Below are 21,369 nucleotides of genomic sequence, written 5' to 3' on the forward strand. Positions count from 1 at the left end.
CAGTACTGGTAGTACCGCGTAACTGCAAGTCTGGGGGGCACGAGGGGGGTACTTGGTTTTGCCTGAGGGAAATCAACGACAGGACTTGCCAGAACTTCAGTAGACTTGCCTTTTTTTGGGAACCACGTTCTCAGCTGTCAAGTTCACAGTATGGAGAACAAAGACTCCGACAACAAGTCCAGTTGAAAGCATTTATGTCTACGCGTCTTTACAGTGCGCGCATCGGGGATGACTGCACTTTGGGCAGGGGTTGGTCCCTGCTGGGATGGGCCCTTGGCCACAGGTAGACTGATGGCGCTGGGTGTTAGCATCCAAAGATGTAGCTGGATCGGAATGAGGGTACGCTCACGCAGTACCAACCCGGACGCACGACGGTGCTGCCACCGGTATAGTCTGCAGATTGGTGTCGAGAGAGTATTTTGATACAGTCAAGAGGACTCTTCAAAAGGGACTGGTGTATCGCTATCATGCTGCGACTTTGGAGGCTAGGCAGCTTAGGTTCTTGTACGTCTTGTTCTGAGGAGCGATACGTCGCCAGGGCCACCGAAACCATCAATCACCATATACCTAGTATTCACCGCCTTTTCTTATGCAGCTTTCCTTTCCTTCGCCTGTTGCCGAGAGGACGGTTTCAGTGCTGGCACCTGCTGTACCACCTCATACAATGAAGAAGAACAGCAAGCTGACATTGAATCTTTATCCATTTGTGTTTGCGGTTACGCTGCGTTTTATATTTGCTTGTTCAGAGAGCCACACATAAAATCCCCCGCCTATACCTAGGTACTTACCATAGTACCGAGTACATAGTACAGTGGCTGAAGTTTAGGTAACCAATGAGCCTTGGGACTCAGGTCCACTAGCCCTCGGGGAAGCCCAGTAGCCTTCCCGGCCGTGACCACGAGGACCAGTCGGGTTCATTTACCATAATCAGATCTCAGGGATCTCCCCCTCGCTGGGCTCTGTTGCTCTATAAAGGCAATGCCCGGCGTGCCGGCACAATCCAAGTCACGTGCTCGACTCTTGGCAAGGGTTTCGCAAGTCGAGAGCATTGACACGATCGTGGCACGATGCCTTCGAGGCGTACGGAGTACCTGAACATGCAATTTGATTGCCGAAATACCGGCAGTCAGCCTGAGAGGCTCATGCGTTGTCGTCGAAGAGCGCGAGAATCTTATTGGTTAAAGTGCCCGCCCAGCATACCACTCGCTCGGGCAATATCTAGGCGCACTCTTGCCTCGGGCATCAATCCCTCCATACAGAGCCTAACTACGCCTTGCCTTCCTATGTTATGACATATTTGAAATGCCCCAAACCCATCCGAGACACCTTCACCTGATAGCATACCGTTTATGTACCTAGCTGAGCGGCTCACAGAGATATCTCCACCAGCTGGTCACACCGCGTGCACGCCATCTGGCGGATGGTTTCATAACAGCGATTGCCGTAGCACCCCGCGGCGACAGCCATTGATCGCTACTCTCGTCTCAAAGTCGCCTTGCATATCTAGGATACTAAGTCTCTGACCATGGCAGAAGCTTTAGCGGCTCTCGCCAGTGGGATGGCTGTCACGCAGCTGGTCTCTCAGGTCGGCAGCGGCATCGGCAAGCTGAGGTCTCTACTGCAACAAATCAGAAATGTCCCGCCCATGATGGCATCCCTTGTTCAGCAGCTCGATCTTTTGGTGCTGCTTCTTCAGGAGGCGGAAACTATCCAATCGACGGTTTCGCTCAGCGGCTTGAGCGATGCGACCCTCAAATTATGCATCCAGCATTGTCGACAGTCAAGCCAAGCAATTGGAGACATGGTGACAACGTTGAACCACGAGATCAATTGCACCAAACGCAGAAGGCTTTCAGCGTCGTTAAAAGTAATACTGACCAAGGACACGCTCGCCAGACTTGAAAAGGACTTGGCCGGAGCCATCCGGCTCCTGATGCTTGCCCAGCAACTCTACATGACGTGAGTAATGGGAACTTCGTCTTCCTGACCAGCTCACTAACCGCAACTGCAGCGCTGTATTTCGACACAATCACGAGTACTTGATAGAGCTTCTTACTCGGGCGGTTCCGCACAGGCAGCCGGATTGCCAAGATAGTCCATGCCAGCACGCAACCGCCGACAAACAAGTCGACAGCGACGATGCCCAAAGCCAGACTCGTACTACCTACGTACAACAGAATTCCACAGCAGCCGAGAAGTGGCGGGGTCCGCCTAGCAGTTGGAGGTCTCAGTTTTTAGGCTTTACGGTCAGACTTCAGAGGGCTGGTGATGATTTCTGTGCACGATTCTATTGTCCACGGTGGGTTGCAAGCTTCGCGTGGGAGTTGCAGGTCGCAAAGGCTTCTTCGGGCTGGCGGATGTACGTCGCGTCCTACCCCATCAGGGCAAGGGATTCAGAGCCCTTTGTATACGTCAGGAACGGCGACTTGGACCGCCTGTTAGAATGTTTTGGGAGACGAGCGGCGTCTCCGTTCGACCAAGATATGAATGGTTGGTCTCTTGTGCATGTCAGTTCTGCCCGACAGCGACGCCGGGGATATACACTAACGACATAGCAGCATGCTGCTTTGGGACAGCACATTGACATCTGTAAGAGCCTTTTGCTCATGGGCGCCGACGTCAACCACAGGGCGGGCCATAAGATGTATGGTTTTTCCTTGTCACGCAAGAGCAAAAGCTTTGGCTGACAAACCTGTTCAGGACTGTCCTAAGATGCTTCGACTCCGCCACCCCGGATACGCCCCCAAGTCAAGCTATCATGGACTTCAAAATGTATCTGCTATCTCGGGGAGCCGAGTACGAATGCTATGAAGGCGAACCTCCAGACCAGCAGCTGACCGCTCCTTACCAAGGCACAACGGAATCCTTCTTGCTGCTACAATCCCATCTCTTCCCTCATTATTACTGTGACTTAATACAGGTTAGACTGCGCTGCGCCTTGCAGATCGCCCTCAATCCCTGGCGCGGTGCAGCCGAGTTTAGAGTCTCATTGCGGAAAGATGGCGAGATCTGCGGGAAAGACGTGGCGAGGTCGGTGGAATGCGAGCTACCCGTACTTAACCTAGCACTGCTAGGTCTGAGCATCCGTCTCCAGAGCGCCACCACCGTGGCCGACGTCCCTGAGTGGCAGAGCCTGGTGCGCATTGCATTGTCTCATTCTCAGATCGCTTCGGATTTCGTACCACTCCCCGTGCTGGATACATCGTATATCAAATCAACTTGTACAGGACAGGTGGAGAAGGCCACGCCTCTCTTTTGCGTCATCATTGGCAATTCGAGAGGCGCCGAGGATATTGGGGACTGCTGGGAAGGATCGGTGGATTGTGCGATACAGCTGTGGGCCGAGACTGCGCGAGCAGCAGGCTTGGATCTGGATCACTATGGCAGTGCGGAGAAAAACGACTTCGACAACAACACCAGGCACAATTGGTTCCACCTGGGAAGAAAGGCATGGACGAAAGGCATCGCTCGGGTAGAGCGTCTTTGCCTTGACACGCCAGTCGAACCGTGGCGTCTGTCGTGGGATCCTTGTATGGGTGACGTCTGGAGTCAAGACAATAACTTCGTAACCAAAGAATGTGATGGTGTGCCTGGCGCCTGGGTGGAGGACAGCTTATCGGAACGCAAATGTTCGTGTCTCTGAGAGCATCCGCGCTGATATTCCGCTACAGTACCTTTGGACGATTCCTTCCTCGCTATCGATATCGAGGACGATCCGGTCAAAGCTAAGTTGGGCGCGTGGAATGGGTCGAGTCCCCAGCAGGGCGAGCGTTACTACCGCGGCTTCTGCTGCGCATCGTGCCCGGCTGCCTGGCCCGATGTTATGAGCATCTCCGGACTGTTGACGGCAGGCTGCTTCTGAACTTTGGTGCCGCGTGTGTTGCGATGGGTCTCTCGAGCAATGGTGACGAGTGGACGGAGACTTTACACGAGACTGGTGGGTTTGTTAGAGGCGACACCGCTGTTGGGCAGGCGATAACAGGGCTTTCGGGCAACATCGTCGCGGAGGGCGTTCACTAACTAACGCTGTCACAAAGCTCCGGCCAGGGAGGCGCTAAGCGCGGTAGCTGCGTTGGGCGGTGGGCAGATTGCTGTGAGGCCACGACACGCATAGTGCGAAACGTGTGCAATGGACTTGGATCTGGGACGAACCTGGACGAGGCTCACCAGCCTTCTTACCTTCCAAAAGCCCTTCAAGTGAGGTAATTTTCGACGCCGGATGATGGTGGGAGCAGGACATGAGAGAAGACGAGGGTGGCCCGGTGCACTAAGTCTATCCAGTCACTCAGGGAGCGCGAACGGAGACTGAACTTTGCGCGGCGGCATCGCAGATTGCGTGTCATGCTGTCTTGCTGGGCAGTCAAGGGCTCAATGGTGCGGTGCGCGTCTCAATTCAGGAGCAATGGTAGTACAACCGCGGGCGAGGCTCAGCACCTGGAACTAATGAATCATGATATCTTCTTGTTTCTCTTTTCATTGTCCGAGCAGTTTCCATAGAAGGATAATCTCGTGGTCAAGTCATAGTCGTAGCAACCTCTCCTTCAAGATTTGGATCGACAATGAACAGTCCCCGTTCAACGTGGGATCTTAGCGAAACGCCTCCGTCCTACGTGCCGTGTGACATTTCCATCAGTCTCGCCCTTGTGATTGGGTTGGGCTGGGCTCACACAAAGGCGTCAAAAAGTCCTACTCTTAAGTCGACCTCATCTCAAGTTAAATCGACCGAACGCAGCTCTGCGGACGTTGGACGGTGGAAAGGAAGAAGTTGTGCCTAGGGAGACAAGAATGGGGCTGGCCGCTGATGAGGCTTGGGGTCAGGCCACGACCAGTCTATTTCTTTTTCTTTTTTCTGGATCGAATTATGGAAAGCGCAGGGCTAGTCGAGTCGAGTCGAGTCAAAAGGTTCTTGTAGGCGGAGGAAGAAGAGTGCAGTGCAGCGCAGTGAAGCGCAGGGTACGAAGAACAAGTAAGCATGAGAAGGAAGATGCTAGTAAGTAATCGTGCATGATATTTGCGGGTAAAGCGCTATGCTTGGTGTTGCCGTCAGTCTCGACGGCGAGCACATCTGAATAGAATAGAAGAAATAGGATCATAAGAAGGCTTGTCATTGCTCCGATCTGCCAACTCGACAGGATACTGTATGTTGGCCGGGGAAGATGGTCGAAAGTGGTCGAGAAAAAGAAAGAGACAGAGAGCGGAAGGTCTCTCATCCTAGCGACTGGACATGGAGGCACACAAGAAGCGGAGGTGACTTGGGTTGACTCAGATCGTCTTTCAGGAGGCTGGCAAGAAACACAACCTCCTTGCGTGTATCAGTGCTCCTTCTTCTCCCACCCCTCGATGGCCCCCGCCGTCTAGTTCGTGCTTCATCCAAGCGTGCATCGCAGGCCACCTTCCTTCTTTTCTCACCGTATTTTGTCCAACATCTGATCTAGTTTTGTGCCAGCCAGCATGCGCTCCAGGACGAGTGGGAGGGAAGAAAACGGCGCTTGTTTGGCCTTTGGACGGGTTCTGCTTGGCTCGCTAGAACTTGGGTGTTCACAGAGTAGATGGATGGTGGCTTGCCATGATTGGGGCTGATCTGAGATCAGAAAATGGACGGCAAATAGATGCAATTCGCGCATCAGAGTGTTACCCACAGCTGTAAGAAGTGGTCGGCCACATGATGCCTCACGGTGGCGCCGCTGGCACTGGGTATAGCCAACGAAAATGAAGACTCCTCCGAAACTATCAAGTAACAGCCGTGTACAGTTGCAACAGTAACAGTATGTTCACAGCGTCCACATCGAAGGGTGGTAGGCCTAATTTTCCAATCCTCAGATAGTCTCGCTTGTGCCTCAGGTCGAAGTTTTGCCTGGCGAGATGCCCTCATTGACAATAGACTAGACCTGGCACTCCAGGCACAAATGCCTTCTGACAACTGACAACAGATTGAGCCAGCATTGTTGACTATTTTCGTGGCGCTCACGAAACAGGAAAGAGGCAGAAGAGTCGAGAGATCAACTCAGGATCGGATGCAGTCTCGCCTCAAGAACTCCACCTGAATCAACACAGAATTTGCCACAGGGACTTTTGTTGGCAGGCGAACTGATGGTGGATCTGTGTTGACGGCTTTTCGCGGGAGTGACACTCGTATCGTCCTCGATCCTTCAGCCTCGGTGATGCACTAGCTAGCCATTCTATGGTGGACGTAACATCCGGCATAGTCTGAAACCTGGCAAGTGGTAGCAGTGTTTGCAGGAGCAAGCAAGAGGAGGCCGTATGCACGGGAGCTGCCAATACGAGAATTCGACATGTCCTCAGTGCAAGGAGTTTTTCAAGAAGGGAGAAATCGAACCTGAGGCCGACTCAGTCAGTCCACGTGGCCGTCCTAAGTCATGAAATCGAGGAACTGGGGTAGAGGATCCGAGTGGGCGTTACATTCCCTCAGAAAGGCGCATCAAGGTCGACGGTACCCTGATTTCAAGACCCATGACTGAAGAGTCTGATGGATGCCTTCATCGACCCCAAAATTGGGATAACAATAACCGACAACCATGGTTTGCTCGGTCTGTAGACTTCTGCAACCCCACAGGTCTAGGTAGCTGCACCCTTCACCCAATCTCGGCTGATCTTCCCCCACAAGAAAGTATCTCATCAAGCGCCCAGATCATGGGTTGGAGGTTGGCTTCGGCGACACCGTGATCGAGCCTATTGCCTGGCACCGATGCTCATTCATACCGCTCTTTCTTCCCTTCATGCAATTAGAGCAAGCAGTGCTGACGCCAGACGTTCTAGAGGAAAGGGCGGTCTCCTTTGGGCCATTGAAAGAGAGGTCTTCTGTCTTGGTCTTCGTGATAGCTCGAAAATTGATTGGAATTGGACCTGTACGATTTTCAGGGATTCAGTACTGCCTGTAACAAGGGTAAGCTAAGCCCCTTGTGACGACCGTCGTATTGAGCAATCAAGGCCGACGACCCAGCACCACGGTCCTGAAGTGGCAGAGAGGGGGCCATTCAAGTTATAGTCTGGTTGAGCCAGATCATCGTCGAGCAAGGACATCATTTGTCTGGAGTTTTATCCTGACATGGGCCTTAGCGCCGACAGCTGCCAGAGGATGTGATCTCAACAACCTCGGGTCAGGGTGGGTTTTGACAGGACACGAACAAGGGTCAAGCCAATGGCATATCGCAGTAGGTTTGAAGTCCGTGCTTGCTGAAGCGGATCCGCGCTAATCCATGGCGAGAAGCTCTGCTGTCCTCGCATGCATGGAGGTACTTCTGACGCGGACTCCGGTGAGATTATTGTGACAGTCATGCCCGCTCCAGTCATCGCTCACCGAAAAGCATCCCCTGGTACTCTATGACCTCCAGGCATACCAATCGTGGTCAATCGGTGGTGTCGCACTCGCAGGCGCTTCAAGCTTGGACTTCTTCACAGGCTCAACTCTGCACAAGCTCGCTTCAAGATTGGTTCCAATGCTGCGGCTTAACCCCTCCTTACTTCTCTCGATGACGGATTGGTAGTGGAAGGCGGGCAGTCCAGCCTAGGTCTGCAGAGGTCTTTCAGGCCCTCTCAAAGACGAATGTAACAAGACCATCCTTGGATTCAACAGAGTGATGGCATTTTTGTGACGAACATAAGTCACAAGAAGCTAGTCGACTCGACAAGGTTTGGCCTGTGATGGCCTCCTGGTTTCGCCAAAAATGATCTGCCAAATTCCCGAGAGGATCGGCCGCCGTTGTTGGCTTCCGACAACTGCTAGTCTAGCTCGTAAGACGCATGGCCATCAGCTGTTGCTGGGCTGTGGTGGCAGTCGTTTGTGTGCTAAAAGCTGTGCGAAGTTGAAAAGTATTCCGGCGAAATGTGCCGGTGGCTGAGCTCGCACGCATTGCTGCACAATCATGTGAACTGCTCATAGTAGCGTCGACGCAAGAACAAGCGCACCCCAGCTGACTCGGTATGGCGTAGACGCGCAGTACGGGGAAGCCCCAACCGCTGCCCTCCCCTGTACTGTAAGAGGCAGCTTCAGAGCCCTGCTTGTAGAACCCTGTATTATTGGTTGATGTCGGAGCTCTGATATACTATGACAAGGTGAGACGCCGTGTACGCCCCAGATCTTGCTTTCGGCCTGAATCTATCTCAATATTGTCCTCGCGATCTTGGATTCCCGGACCTTGACACCCACTCGTGGCGCTGAAGCAGCGAATATTGATAGCCGATGGTGCATCCCCGGTGCTTAGAACAAGGAGTATGGTATGCACTATCGGCCGTACCGCCTGGTCTCCAGCTGCATTTTGGAACGTCCTGATACGGTGAGGGGCCGTGACGACGCTCCCTGCATGGGATCCGCTCAAACTGCTGTGTCTTCCAGGCGTACTATCCCACGACCTGTGACACCAGAGACCGTGAGAAGGAGGATTTGCCCTTTTGAGATGGACTGGTCGCGGCATTCCACACTATTCGTGCTGAGGATCCGTAGGCGCTTCATTGGGGGAAGGCGGTCCGCACTGATTGTTCGTTAGGTGTGGGTGCGCCTCACTGTCCCCTGGGCATGAAGCGGCAACGTTCGTATTGGGCATGGCAATCATGCTTTCCGCCCATGCATGAGAATAATTGCACAAACTTCGGAAGGGCAGCACATCTGTCCAGGCAGTTGTATCCACCAAGCCTGACCGCCGCAACAGTATATGTATCGTCTGGCCACCGTATGACCACAGGGTGAACCACTCTGTCGGGTCCTGCCTCTGATGGTATTTATGTTCCTACCTTCAACAGCATGGCGTTCTTCCAAGATTCCTCGCATTCCTCTGCTATATTGAAAAACACCAGAAACCTGAAGCCACAGCCACTGACATCACCTTATGTATCTTACACCAAACATGGGCCACTATTTCGCTCGCTATTCTCGCGAGTCAAGTGAGTCAAGCCAGTCAAGCGTGGACAGTGACGATCGTATGAGAATTGTATACGTTCTCAACGACACTTGTGCTGTGCCGAAGGGCCCCAAGAAACCACCACGAGAGAAATACACCGAGGAGGAGGCCTATTTCATCTGGTACCACAGAATCGACTTGAATATGCCATGGAATAAAGTGCTGGAGGCATACAGTCGCAACTTTGCGGAGACGAGGAAGAAAGCAGGCCTACAATGCCGCTTCTACCGCATTGTGGACCAGCATAAGGTCAAAAAGGTCCGCCAGCAAGGTCGTCCAGAACGCAACACTAGAGGCTATCACATCGAAAAGTTCGGGGTCATCGCCCAAACCGACCGCAGGTACCACTGGATGAGGCCAGAACATTTAGAGTGTCAGCCCCTGCCAAGATTGTGGGCTCGCCCTGGTGCTTGGGGAGGCCAGAGATGAGAGGGACAGAGGCGAAATGAAAGTTGATGTACGAGTGCCAATCACGGCGGTATATTGTTCATGTCATGATGTTTGTGGGAAGGTTGTCTGATGATATTTTGAGCAACGGAACTTTGTTCCCGTGCGCCAGCGACGTTTTGGTCCTTCGTTGATTGATGTCATGATGTTCCTGGGAGGATGTTTGCATATGAGTTCAGTACTGGGAGGAGAACTGCCACTTGCTGCTGTCTAGGTTTCGTCCTCATCCTCATCAAAAGCTTCATCATCTGAAGCGTAATGGCGATATTGATAGGCATTGTGCCCATATTCATCATCTGAACTGACTTCATCTTCCGGATAGTCATTAGCAGGATTGTCTTCAGCTAGGTCATGTCAATTGCCTTTCTTACAGTAAAAGGAGGGTGACCTTACCATTAGAATCTTCGTCATCCCAATCCGTATCCTCATCACTATCGACGTATTTCTGCCACAAATCTTCGTCTTCTTCGTCGATAACAAGCAGGCCGATATTATTATCAGACAATCTAAGCGAGTGAGTTGCTTCCTCCTCATAGGGTACGCGGACATATGTCTCGTAAATATAATCATCTTCCCTCTCATGTAAGCTCATCACAGTGTCTTTTGGCTCAGGCCGCGCAGCTGCAAGTTTCTCAAGCTCAGCTTCCTGTTTGGCTATTGGGTCTAGCTCCATGGCCAAAGAAGCCAGCTCATCCGCCAATTGGTCAGACTCGTGGTCCCAGGTACTGGGATGGTCCTTGATAGAAGTGCCTTTTCTGACTGCTTTTGACCCATTCTGGAGGAAAGTACTGGTGGCGTGTCGTTTCGATGCCTGTAAGGTCTCCAAGTCCGGTTGTTTGGCATCTTCCGGAGCTTCGGTTTGAGAAACATCCAAGACTTTATCCACAGGCTTGCCTCTATACAATGGATTCTCCTCATGACTGAAGGTTGCACCTCGTCGCTCGACAAAGGTAGCCAAGGGAGGTCGAATCGACGTTTTCTGCTTCCGAATCCCAACAGGAGCGTTTGGGCTTAGGCCTGAATTGAGATGGCGTGTGAGGTGAAAACGTCTCGCGGCTTGTAGTTTCTCTTTGGATATAGGTGTCGCTGGCGCCGATCGACTACCGGTATCCACAACTGTTTGCTTGTTGTCCAATGTTGCTTCTGCATCTTCCTTCGCCTTGAGATCTGCCTTGAGCTTTTCAAAGTCTTTCTTATCGTCCCCAGGCGCAGTCCAACGAATTCCGGGAATGGTGGAGGCACTGGACTTTGCAGGTTGGGGTATCTGAGTAGGCCTCTCTCGAAGCGAGGAAGGAGCGATGGTTTCATCGCGGAGTCGTTGGAAGTAGAAGTCTGTAGCTCTTCGCTTCTTGTCTCGAACAGCGCCGTGGTCAAGATCTGGAGTATGGTCAGGACAAGTCGGGACAGCTCTGGAGAGGTTATGGTCTTACGCAGGGACTCCACGGGCTCCTGCGAGCGTCTCCTCTTGATGCTGATACGTTCTGGGAGCGGCATAGTTGGTCTGAGGGACAGATGTTTGGGCTGAGCCACGGACGATAACAAATTTGTGTTGGACCGAGCAGCGGATGGTAAACGCAGGTGCTTTTTGAGTTTAGGTACATGGTGACACGGAGTACCCTGATCAAATTCCCCCACAGGTTCGCTTTATTTTAGTACGGGCGCATCATGCGCATCACGGCGCTTAATTTAATTCATGTCCACGCCTAGCGACTAGGCTAACCATGCCTAGCGAGCCCGTAATTACTGACCTAAGCAGCTTCCTAATGCCTATAGCGCTGCGGAGTACTCCGTAGTCTACGGTAAGTCAAGTACCCATGAGATGCTGGCCTACTCAACCGCAAGGAAGTGACAAGCATGCACTCCTCTTTTGAGCGTTCTTATCTTGCAAGGCGATTTGTTCAGTCGCACTATATACTGCATGATCTCTTCATCAATCCAAGAACTGTCCTTGCGGAGTGTACTTCCAGTCCGAAATGTAAGCAGGCGTTCCTGGAGCAGTAGCATTGACATTTCGTCCGTTGGTCGTCGCGTAGACGCCCAAAATAGTGCCTGAGAAAACAATGTCAACATCAGTATCAGACGACAGCCGAATGAACATACCAGTGAAGCCAAAACTCACATCAGCCGCCGGAGCATATCCTATGTTGATCACATCAGACATGGCATCAACAGGTCCAGCTGAGAAAGCGTAATGCGTCAGATTATTTGCCTTGACCTCCAAATAAAGGTTCAGCGTAGTAGCGGTTGGATCTGACAGTGTGGTATAGTTAGGAAAGGAGGAGTGGATCGGCACGAGGATGGGTGGCGGCACAGCGAGATAGGACGTTGCGGCGAAGCGGAAATATGGCACCAATGGCTTTGGTGAAGCCGAAGATGTTGAGTTTGGCAACAACACGATGCCCAGGTCAACGTGGTGGTTCTGGAGGTGTCAGCAAATCTGGGATATCTTCACTGAGCAAGACAGGTACTTGAGTAAGAAACACGCTGATCCCAGCCTCGTCACCTTGTGCCTGGGGCGAGAACTCCATGTTGACGGCGTAAGTGAACAAGGAATCTGTTTGACGGCGGCCAACAAAAGTTTGGCCTTGCGAACCAGCATAGTTGCCATCGTAGCCTGTCAGATTCAGCTTTGACGGGCTCAGACGAAGAGTATTCGGATGGCCTGAAGGCGAGACAGTGTAGCTGCCATTGATAGGAATGCGCCAATGGACAAGGTGTATGGGTAAGCTCGACTTTGGGGGGAAGGTGAGGTGGTCTGCAGTATCCGTGAAAGGTCTGCACAGTCAGTATCGTAACATTGGCTCGACCGGAGGAGACATACCCTTCTCCAGCAATGGTTATGTTTGGAGGAGGCATCTGCCATCCGCTCATTTGCCCTCGGACGAGCTGCAATATTGGCCAGTCGCCAGTCTTCCATGTTACCGGGAACATCACAGTCTCCCGACCCATAGGATAGGTGGTGAAATTTGGTCCAGACCGGGTTGCCAGACTCACACCCCACCAGCTGCCTGCAGGATCTTGGAACAAATCAGCATGGCCGACGGTTTGAAAGTATTGCGATGTATTGGCGTTGGTGACAATTGGGTTCGCCGAGTTCGGGGTGTAAGGGCCATCGATTGTCTTTGATCGTGCGATGGTCTCCATATGAGTCAAACCTGTCCCTCCCTCCGCAATCATCAGGTAGTACCAGCCATCTTTGGAATAGATGTGTGGTCCTTCTGGTGCAAGGCCACCGGTCCCATTCCAGATAAAACGTAGATCAGACCCAGCCTCACCAGTGGTGAGATTAATGGTTGTCATGGTAATTCCTGGAGCAACATGCCATGGATGAGAGCCAGCAACGTAGACTGTACCATTATCACTCCAGTAGGGTGAGGTATCGTAGCCGACAAAGTCGAAGTGGACAGGATCTGACCACGACGAAGACTTGAAAGGATCCTTCGACTGGAAGACCATGTTGTCCCATCTTGAACTATTAAACTGGTCCGCGTCGTCGAACACCAGTGTCGTCATGATGAAGAAGGTTCCTTGGTGGTACCTGATGGTTGATGCCCATATTCCACTTGTGGATTTATTGGTGATGGCCAAGTCTGGCAGCTGATCGGGCCTGTTCAGGACATTGCTGATCAATTTCCAGTTGACCAGATCTTTGCTGGCATGAATGGGGATGCCAGGAAATGCCTCGAAGCTGCTTGACGCACAGAAAAACGTATCATCCCGTTCCGGAACGAAGATGCAGCTTGGGTCTGGGAAGAAGCCCGGGAATATAGGATTGGTATAGGTCGAGTTGGCTGCGATGGCAGTCGGGATGAGGAGGGCACATCCGCAGACGTACAATACTACCTTTGGGAGCATGTTTTCCGACCAGTCTTACCTGGAGGCATCATCAAGCATGGACCGTGCGACATACTGATCTTATATGAATTGCCGACATCATTTGGTACAGATGATGCTGGGATACTCCGCAAACTGACCGGCTAAAGTCCAGCAGAAGATCGGTGGGAATAGAGCGTTTGTGATAGGATGAGTTCCTTCTTCACCGGCAAAAATATTTGATGCACTTCCTCACTTTCGGGACATCTCTTTCCGAAGTCATATCTACTCCACCTGTTCGGAGTATTGATGCGAGGTCTTCGTGAAGACTGGGATGAGGTGAAAAGGGAGGGAAATCTCCAAAGATGGAATATGTGACTAGGGAATGGCTGGAATTCGCCCCAATCGAGGTTCAGCCTTGCCATCTAACAAATCTCCAGGAAGACCAGGAGAGCATGCATATCCGATCAGGAAGAATTGTTTATCTCTTCCTATCGATTTAGCTTGTACTCAAGGCTAGTACTTGGTGTTCATCTCTGAAATAGAGGTCTTCTCAGACATCTATCCATCTCGCCATCCACTGCAAAGTTGATCCGGTCAGCTTTGTCCCCAACACGAACACAAGTACATAGGACAGACCAACCAATGTGGTAATATGAAAAGGGAGCAATCATACCTTGTTGACCACGTCTTTCGCCTCATCAACCAGCCCCAACTCCAGCAAGACCTGCGTGGCGGCCCTGACACCGCTCTCCAGTGCACTTGCAATCCACGAACTGGTATAACTCGTTCCCTCACCACTCATAACCACACCTTTCTCCGTCTTGAAGAAGGCCGGGATAAATGCCTTTCTCATACCAGCGTCCGGGCTAGCCCAACTGATAGTCTCGTACTGATCCAAAACCCAGCACCGCCGGTTATAATTGCCCGTGTACTGGTCATACACCACGTCGCCGTGGATTTCGGCCATCTAGCACGACATTCGTGTCAGCCCATGGAGTCCTATCATCCCCAACGAGAGCCACCAACCCTAGCACACACCAAGACTTGCAACTAAGAGAAATAGGACGAGGGACTCACCGCATCAACCACATACTGAACGTGCACGTTCTGGGGTATACTCGCCCACCTCAAGCCACTGTCACTCGACGTGTAACTTGCCAACATTACCCCCATCGCGGTTGAGTTGATATCGTAGCTTGGATAACAAATACTTCCAATCCCCGGGATATCCGTGGTCGTACTACAGCTGCCGTAGATGGGAAGTGCAGAATGCTCCCAGAACCGTGACTTGAATTGCAGCGCAACCTTACAAACCTGCTCGTACGGGTACGTGTCGATTGCCATCTGCAACAGGTCTGAGAAGCCTGGCAGCCGCCACGTGCGCACGAGTGCCAACGGTGCAGTCACAACTGCAAGATCGTAGCTCGCGTTTTGGAACGTCCGGTCTAAAGCTTTCGACTTCCACTGCAGTGTCACACGCTGCGAGCTCTCGTTGAACTCAATGCGCTGGACCTTGCGGTTCATATGGGTGATTCCGTCGATCAAGGGATGAAAAGCGGACGGAAGCCGTGTCAGCCCGCCGTCGATGGTCCGCCAGTCGGTCGCGGAGAAGTACATGGACTCATACAGGTTGTCCCAGAAACTCTCGCTGCCCGGGTCACCAAGGGCCACGAACGTGTCGTTCAGCGCGTACTTGAGGTAATTGTGCACGTAGGCGAATTCGGACCAGTCGTCGCCGCCGATTCCGCCGAGACCGGTGTCCAGAAACGTTTTGTGAGCCATGTAAACGTTCTTGGCCATCTGCGCTATAAAGGTCTCGTTGTCCATTACGTTCTCGATGCGTGTGTTGAGCTCGGCGAGTCTCGGATCGTCCTCGACAGAGGAAATTCCAGCGAGAGAGGCGTTCGAGCGGACTTGCGATACAGTGGGGCTCTTACCGTTGGGTAATCGCGAGCCGTTGACGTAGTACAGTCCATTCGGACTGGTTTGATACCATTTAATGAAGTTGACTGTGAAGTTGGTATTATTGTGGTTAAGCCGATTGACCTCAGCTGCGAGATCGAAGACAATGCGATGGTCTTGGATTTGAAGCGTCTCATTTGTCTCAGACGACGTGATTGACAACGGGAACCTCATCGGTCCCATTTCCTGATACTGCCTATCGCTCGGGTCGCCGAAGTAAGCCGTATGCACTCGTCCGCCTAGCCTCTGACTAGCTTCGATGATAGACAGGTTTGTCAGGCCGGACTGGTTCAACGCAAGCCAGGTCATCAAGCCCGCCATACCGCCACCAACTATCGCGATCTCCTTGGACTTGGCTGCACGTGCATTCACAGCACTGATCTGCTTGTTCTTGAGTAGGGCGACACCGTCGAACCATGGTCCCTCGGCATCGATGCCGCTGGAGTTGTCCATTGCGACGCTGAAATCAGCCTGCCTCTTCCTTAGCCGTCGACGTGTGGTTTTGACGTTTGGTGCAAGCAAGATCGGGGCGCTTCGACCGATCAAGCTGTTCTTACTGTTCCATGCCGAGAGACATTGTCCAGTGGGAGCAGTATCTGGCACTTTCCATAGAAGTCGGTCATGATTGCAATGCTCTGCTCGCCCGACGAGGTGGTGGGCTTCTGCTGGGCCTTTCGCCTTGCAGGGACCGTAAGTGACGACAACCTCAGACTGGATAGGCTCATCGTACGAGACATGGATGTTGGCAAGACCAGAGTCAATGACACGCTTCACATGCAGGTTGACAGGCAAAGACACAGCAAGTGCAGACGACCAGAACAGAACTGCTGTGAGGGTACTCGCCATAATGAAGGGCAGACAAAGTGACCGGAATACCTCGAGTAGGCCAACCTTGGCAGACCGGGCAGGAGACAGGGCATTTGTATGCCCGTCAAATTGCATTCCGAGAGATCGGTCGTATATTGCTGCCTGGTTGGGGCGACACTCTGATCGTGGTGTGTCCTTCGAGGTGTCTTGTTTGGGATTAGAGTCGTTCAAGTCCGACATCAAACGAGATGTTGCCATTCGTCTAGATTAGGAGGTTGCACGGAGACGGCGCAGATAGACAGGTCACCTACCCATTGCAGAATAGACAGCAGCATCCGGATGCGTGGGGACGCTGCAAGTGTTTGGCCGTTGCCTGAAAGTCACTTGCACCCATGGGCGGAGTCGCAAGCATCGTAAACCCGTGGTAGAGTCGCGAAGACATCGGCTTGGCCAACGTTAAGCATATCTAGTTTCAGCAAATTGGTGGTATTTCTTGCAGACTCTTGCACAGAATCTGCTCCCAACCCTTCTTGTGAATCAGTGTTGTGGACGGATGACTTTGATGGGAATCACCGTGGAGAGAAGATACCCGCCGGCGAGAAAACCCGGTCCACATCGAACTTGGGAATTTCTTGGCAATCCATGACCGCAGCACTGGATTTATGGCGGAAAAGTGCTATGCAAATGTGTCCCGTACACCGAAAGTACCCTGCAAAATGGTCAAGAGGTTGGATAAGAACTACACAGAGCAATCACCCGCACGCCGGAAAATGAATTGGGTGAGGCCCAGAGAAGCACGGTCCCGAGAAGCCAATCAGCGGCCGACAAGAGAAGGGCTTACAAACGCCTGGCAAGATGGTATCATATTGGCTTATTCATTCAATCATAGCATTCGGACAACAGCATGCCCTCATAGCTCGCGGAAGAAAATCAGAAAGACCGTGGCCTCCAGTTGCACCTCGCTGCCTTTAAAGACAAGATCAGACAACCTGATCTTTCAGCACAAATACTCCCAGTGCTTTTGATTCGACGCATGTTCTCGGCTGTCACACTTCTTTATGCACCAGGCTTGTTTTCACTGGAAACACCGTTGACACTGTCCTGGCCCGAATCCAGTATTTTCTGTCTTTTAGCATCAGCCCCATCAGGAGTGGTTGCTGTGACACTATGCTGCATGTTGCTCACGTCTCCGAGTGGCGTCCGTTTGGCAGCTCCTTGCTCAGGTTGATTCGTTGTATGAATGGCCGCCGGCTCAGGTCCACGTCGTGTTGGGGGTCGATATGCAGAAGTGCTAGGTCCTCGGATGCTGGCGAACTGTACATTCGGACCCGGAGCTCCAACCCTCCGAGTTTGGTCGAGTTGTGGGTTAATGACGTTCGTGGGTAGGGGGTTCGTATCTGGTTTTAAGTCACGCTTCAACGGAGCAGATTTGTTGTGGTCGACACCAGATGTCTTGCGTATGGACGGACTTTCAGCATGAGGATTGAACTTCGGAGCTGCCGCTGCAGCTGTAGGAATGACATTATTGTTGGCGTCGATATTGCCGGCCGCTTTGGCTGAATAGAATCCAGCTCGAAACGGTTGGCCCGGTGCGGCTTGACCGCCGGGCTGCTGAGCGAAATGATCAGATGCAACATTGGGAGAGGAGGGTCGTGTCCATTGTTCTACGGCAGCTCGGGGGTCTGATCCTGCGAGCGGTCTTACAGGCTGAGCCGGCATAGCTTGAGGACGTTGACCAGGAAGAGGCTGAGGGATGATGTTCGTGGAAGAGCCATTAGCTGATCTGGTTACTACAGGTCGAGGAACTGGAGCTGGTGGTTTTGAGGGCGTGGTCAGGTCTGCTCTGGTCGGTGGAGGCATACCTTCTGAACCACCATTGCCCGGCCTTCGAGCCGTATCCACAGGTTCCGAGGGCATTGCCACCTCGTCCTGCTGAGCCATGTCGATAGCATCGAAATCCTCGACCTCGAAATCCGGAAAATCGAAGGTATCATCAAACTCAGCAGAAGCTGAAGCTGCTCTTGAAAGACCAGACGGATTTCGTTTGGCCTCGTCATCCTGCTTCTTTGGAGCAAAGTCAGGATGTCGATGGAGGTTGTCTGCATCCCATTTTGTGGCGGGAACCTTCAGCTTTGAGACTTTGGCCAGATAGCTTTTGTCGTACACACAATTTCCCAGTAGATTACCGAAATTCCGCATCGCTCTCTTCAATGCATCTGTTGTGCCCTCCTTTTTCGCCTTCTCAAAGGCAGCTGCTTTTCCCTTCGCATTCTCGACTTGTCCGTATCCGATATCCTCATGATGTGTACCGTCTTTCAAGGTCACTCGTACAATGACGGACAAACCTAGAGAAATCTTCCCCGTCTGAGCATTTTCGTCGACAAAGTCGATTTGTATGTTCTGGATTGAACTGCTCCATCCATTGAAGCCAAACACCTCATTTGCGAGATTGATTAACTTATCTGCTGAAAGATAGTGTACTTTTTGGCCACCTGGTCCTGGTCTTTGGGAGATATACTCTGGGCCCAGCTGTTTGTCTAATCGGTTCTGTAAGGTTGCAATTTCCTGAGCTGTGTACTCGCTTATTCGCTGCTTTGGTTCTTCGAACGGGTTGGCTGTGGTACTGGCACTCGGCTTGTGTTGGTCTCCGACACTGTAAGACTCAGCAACAGACCTTGAGAACTTCGTGACGATGACTTACGCAGGCATATTGAGATGCTGCCTCGAGGAGGCTTCTATAACCGAGCAGCGCAGCTCTGTCGTTGGATAAGTTGCTGATGTTGGAATGATGCTTCGATGGTCGCAGACTGACACGACGCGTCAAGCCTAAGTCGCGCCAGATTTCGCGAGATCACATGTTCTGGTTCAGTCTCCGCACGCTTAGTAAGAATGGCGCCTTATCGGATTAGCGAGGCATCTTGGTGGCCAGACAACAAAGAAGCGACTGGGACTACTGCAAGTGTAGCTGAAATATCATTTTATTTGGTTTACCAATGGAATTGGTTTTGTTTTTGTTTTACGAGACCCATAGACGACAAGTTCCGTCGCCTCCTGCGCTCACAAGCCACGGGTGCTGAGGATGCCAGTCGAGATCCATGACACCTAGTCCGCCAGTAATTTTATGTCCACGCAACACCTTCAATGGCACAATCTGTGCGTTGCTCATCATATCGCTCGTTACTTGGCCATGGAAGATCTGGATGCTTCCATCATCACTGCCATCGGCAAAGAGAGGATATCGACCTGTTGCGGGATGGAACCGAACGGATCTGATTGCCTTCTCATGAAACCGCAAAGTCTTATATGGGCGAGCTGACAGATCCAAGTCCATCCACAGTAATCTCCTGTCGTAAGAACCTACAATCAAGTTGTCTGATCCCGCTGTTGATGAGCTGGTCGGATGAATATCGAAACTGCTGATCCATCTAGCGCCAGGCTGAATGATTTTCAGTAATGATTGCTTGGACAGATCATAAGCACGGATAACCCGCTGGTTTGCCACAAACAAAATTGGCTTGCTGGGATGGAAGTGTGCGACTTGAGGAGTGCCTCCACCTTTCAATCTCTTGCGGAATGGTAGTTGACTTTGATGCTTGGTGATGGTGTGTATGGCAATTGCCTGAGATGTCGGGACGCTAGTAGCAGAGCAAATTGTGACGAAATGGTTTCCGGCCGAATGAAACGACAACGTTTTGGCTGTGTGTCCAAGGTGAATCACAATGGCCACACCCTTGTCACGCTGACCTGCCGAAGGTCGACTCCACTTGATGCTGGAAGATTTTGAGGAGCCGCTTTCTGACGCGGCATATCCCCATCCCGCGTCAAGTACGGCTTGCGCAGCCTCGGCTTCGGGGCTGAAGTCGGAACCAAGACTAGGGACGCAGAGGTAGATCTCATCACCCGCACATACGGCCAGAATAGGGGCATCCTTGCCAGGCCGCCACCGGACCACATTCACCGCCGACTCGGAGGACAAGGAGACGGACCAGATCTCTCGCTGAGGTTCGAGCGTCCAAACACGTACTGTACAATCATCACCACCTGAAGCCAGATACTGTCCAGTGGGGTCAATGGCTACAGATCGTACTCTGCCTTTGTGACCCTGAAATCGACCTGCTTCATGTGTCGGGAATGGTCGCAATTCGTCAGGGTTGGGGAGTTTGGGTAGTAGTGATTCAGGGTCAATGTTAAGTTTCGTTCGGCGGACTCGGGGAGCAAGATACAAGTCCAAGCAGCGGTCAAACTTTTCTTTGACGAAGCGATCATAGCCAGGCACCCTCCGCAAAGCAGTGTAATCTGTTGGAAGATAATCCTTCTCTCGATCCTCCTCATCAGCCCTTTGCCATGCCTCTTTCTCTTTCTTGTCTGGCAAGTACTCTCGCGGTGGATGATAACTCTCGTCGAAGCCAGGAGGTGGAAGTTTGGGGGCTGGCATATGCATGGCATGGTCAGGTCTCGGCTGCTCATCGGCCCATATGTCATAGTTCTGAATACCTTCCTCCTCTTCTACATCCTCCTTCGGAGGCCTGTAGGGGAGGATGCGACCTTCCCGGATGGCTCGTACTATCTTCATAACACGTTTGGCCTCGTGCTTTGAGGGTATGAAGCGTCTCTTTGGCTCCGGTGCTGCACTCAATGGCATAGTCTCGGTCTTGCTTGTGAACCACTCAACTGTGGGTTCATAGGGATCATAGCCATCTGCTGGTATTTCGTTCATCTGCACCTTCTTCAATAATTGTAACTCTTCCTTTGTGAGCTCGAGAGGCTTCCCTGTCGAGGGGTCCGTCAAGCCAGTCCATCCTTTGGGTACCTCTATACTGTCAAGTAGAGCATCCAATGCTTCTCCTCTTGCCGGCCTCATAATCTTCTTTCCGTTGATGTTGTATCCAATGTGAGGGTAGGAATCGTAGAACGACAAGGGGATCTCGCCAATCGTGTTGGCCCCTTCATCTGGGACAGAGTAGTCGGAGTCCTCGCCAGGGTCGATTTCGTTGTATATGTATCGATCGTTGCCATCCGCGCCCTTCACAATTTTGTAATTTGGCTGCTCTTCCTCGGGTTGCTCTTTTCTGGCAGCGTCTTCATCGCCCACACTAATGTCGACACCCTGCGACTTCTTGGCTTTTGTCTGCCCCAGGAATTCTTCATCCTCTTCTGATGGTATTTCCTCGCTTCCGATGGATACAGCATCACTATCGTCTTCTCCACCACTTGTCAATTCATCTTCCACACTCTCACTGGCAGACTCGTCGTCCGATATTGTGCCATCGAGCTGGCCAAAGTCCAATTCGTCACCAGAGACAACGGCAGGGTCATGGTCGACATCTTTCGTCACCGCCTTCCGCTTCCTAGAATCGGCCATGGTGGTTTGTGTGTTGCTTCACCTAGGATTGACTGAACAAAGCACCATCAAATGCGCAGT

At 52.1% G+C, this 21,369-nt stretch overlaps 7 protein-coding genes across 7 annotated transcripts; 2 read left to right on the plus strand and 5 right to left on the minus strand.

The window, feature by feature from the left end:
- Nucleotides 1–1,523: 1,523 nt before the first annotated feature.
- PV05_11896 (uncharacterized protein) lies at nucleotides 1,524–3,862 on the plus strand (the record flags this gene model as incomplete). The annotated part of the gene is made up of 5 exons (XM_013455425.1): nucleotides 1,524–1,959; nucleotides 2,012–2,507; nucleotides 2,559–2,644; nucleotides 2,701–3,629; nucleotides 3,672–3,862. Coding segments are annotated over 5 exons (2,138 nt in total), but the record flags the coding sequence as incomplete, so codon positions are not given.
- Nucleotides 3,863–8,861: 4,999 nt separating this feature from the next.
- PV05_11897 (uncharacterized protein) lies at nucleotides 8,862–9,344 on the plus strand (the record flags this gene model as incomplete). Its single annotated transcript, XM_013455426.1, has 1 exon — nucleotides 8,862–9,344. One exon carries the CDS (start codon nucleotides 8,862–8,864, stop codon nucleotides 9,342–9,344), a length of 483 nt encoding a protein of 160 aa, XP_013310880.1.
- On the minus strand, nucleotides 8,987–10,960 carry PV05_11898 (uncharacterized protein). Its single transcript, XM_013455427.1, has 3 exons — nucleotides 10,793–10,960; nucleotides 9,756–10,739; nucleotides 8,987–9,706 (listed from the first exon to the last, which is right to left on the minus strand). The coding sequence occupies exons 1-3, from the start codon at nucleotides 10,854–10,856 to the stop codon at nucleotides 9,573–9,575; spliced, it is 1,182 nt and encodes a 393-aa protein (XP_013310881.1). The 5' UTR covers nucleotides 10,857–10,960; the 3' UTR covers nucleotides 8,987–9,572.
- A 332-nt stretch (nucleotides 10,961–11,292) lies between these two features.
- On the minus strand, nucleotides 11,293–13,217 carry PV05_11899 (uncharacterized protein; the record flags this gene model as incomplete). Its single annotated transcript, XM_013455428.1, has 4 exons — nucleotides 11,293–11,411; nucleotides 11,463–11,781; nucleotides 11,831–12,137; nucleotides 12,184–13,217. 4 exons carry the CDS (start codon nucleotides 13,215–13,217, stop codon nucleotides 11,293–11,295), a joined length of 1,779 nt encoding a protein of 592 aa, XP_013310882.1.
- A 287-nt stretch (nucleotides 13,218–13,504) lies between these two features.
- PV05_11900 (uncharacterized protein) lies at nucleotides 13,505–16,229 on the minus strand. The gene is made up of 3 exons (XM_013455429.1): nucleotides 14,256–16,229; nucleotides 13,852–14,145; nucleotides 13,505–13,755 (listed from the first exon to the last, which is right to left on the minus strand). The coding sequence occupies exons 1-3, from the start codon at nucleotides 16,203–16,205 to the stop codon at nucleotides 13,729–13,731; spliced, it is 2,271 nt and encodes a 756-aa protein (XP_013310883.1). The 5' UTR covers nucleotides 16,206–16,229; the 3' UTR covers nucleotides 13,505–13,728.
- A 562-nt stretch (nucleotides 16,230–16,791) lies between these two features.
- On the minus strand, nucleotides 16,792–18,731 carry PV05_11901 (uncharacterized protein). Its single transcript, XM_013455430.1, has 2 exons — nucleotides 18,649–18,731; nucleotides 16,792–18,600 (listed from the first exon to the last, which is right to left on the minus strand). The coding sequence occupies exons 1-2, from the start codon at nucleotides 18,654–18,656 to the stop codon at nucleotides 17,004–17,006; spliced, it is 1,605 nt and encodes a 534-aa protein (XP_013310884.1). The 5' UTR covers nucleotides 18,657–18,731; the 3' UTR covers nucleotides 16,792–17,003.
- A 176-nt stretch (nucleotides 18,732–18,907) lies between these two features.
- PV05_11902 (uncharacterized protein) lies at nucleotides 18,908–21,328 on the minus strand. Its single transcript, XM_013455431.1, has one exon. It carries the CDS (start codon nucleotides 21,307–21,309, stop codon nucleotides 18,964–18,966), a length of 2,346 nt encoding a protein of 781 aa, XP_013310885.1. The 5' UTR covers nucleotides 21,310–21,328; the 3' UTR covers nucleotides 18,908–18,963.
- Between the last annotated feature and the right edge of the window lie 41 nt (nucleotides 21,329–21,369).

This window comes from Exophiala xenobiotica, assembly GCF_000835505.1.
Source record: "Exophiala xenobiotica strain CBS 118157 unplaced genomic scaffold supercont1.7, whole genome shotgun sequence".
NCBI classification, from domain to species: Eukaryota; Fungi; Ascomycota; class Eurotiomycetes; order Chaetothyriales; family Herpotrichiellaceae; genus Exophiala; species Exophiala xenobiotica.

Coding starts and splice junctions, on each gene's coding strand:
- PV05_11898 (XM_013455427.1), bottom strand. CDS start 10,856: ATGCCGCTCCCAGAACGTATCAGCATCAAGAGGAGACGCTCGCAGGAG. Junction 10,740..10,792: donor GGAGCCCGTGGAGTCCCTGC/GTAAGACCATAA, acceptor ACCATACTCCAG/ATCTTGACCACGGCGCTGTT. Junction 9,707..9,755: donor GGATGACGAAGATTCTAATG/GTAAGGTCACCC, acceptor GACATGACCTAG/CTGAAGACAATCCTGCTAAT.
- PV05_11902 (XM_013455431.1), bottom strand. CDS start 21,309: ATGGCCGATTCTAGGAAGCGGAAGGCGGTGACGAAAGATGTCGACCAT.
- PV05_11900 (XM_013455429.1), bottom strand. CDS start 16,205: ATGGCAACATCTCGTTTGATGTCGGACTTGAACGACTCTAATCCCAAA. Junction 14,146..14,255: donor TTCAGTATGTGGTTGATGCG/GTGAGTCCCTCG, acceptor ATGTCGTGCTAG/ATGGCCGAAATCCACGGCGA. Junction 13,756..13,851: donor CGAAAGACGTGGTCAACAAG/GTATGATTGCTC, acceptor TCAACTTTGCAG/TGGATGGCGAGATGGATAGA.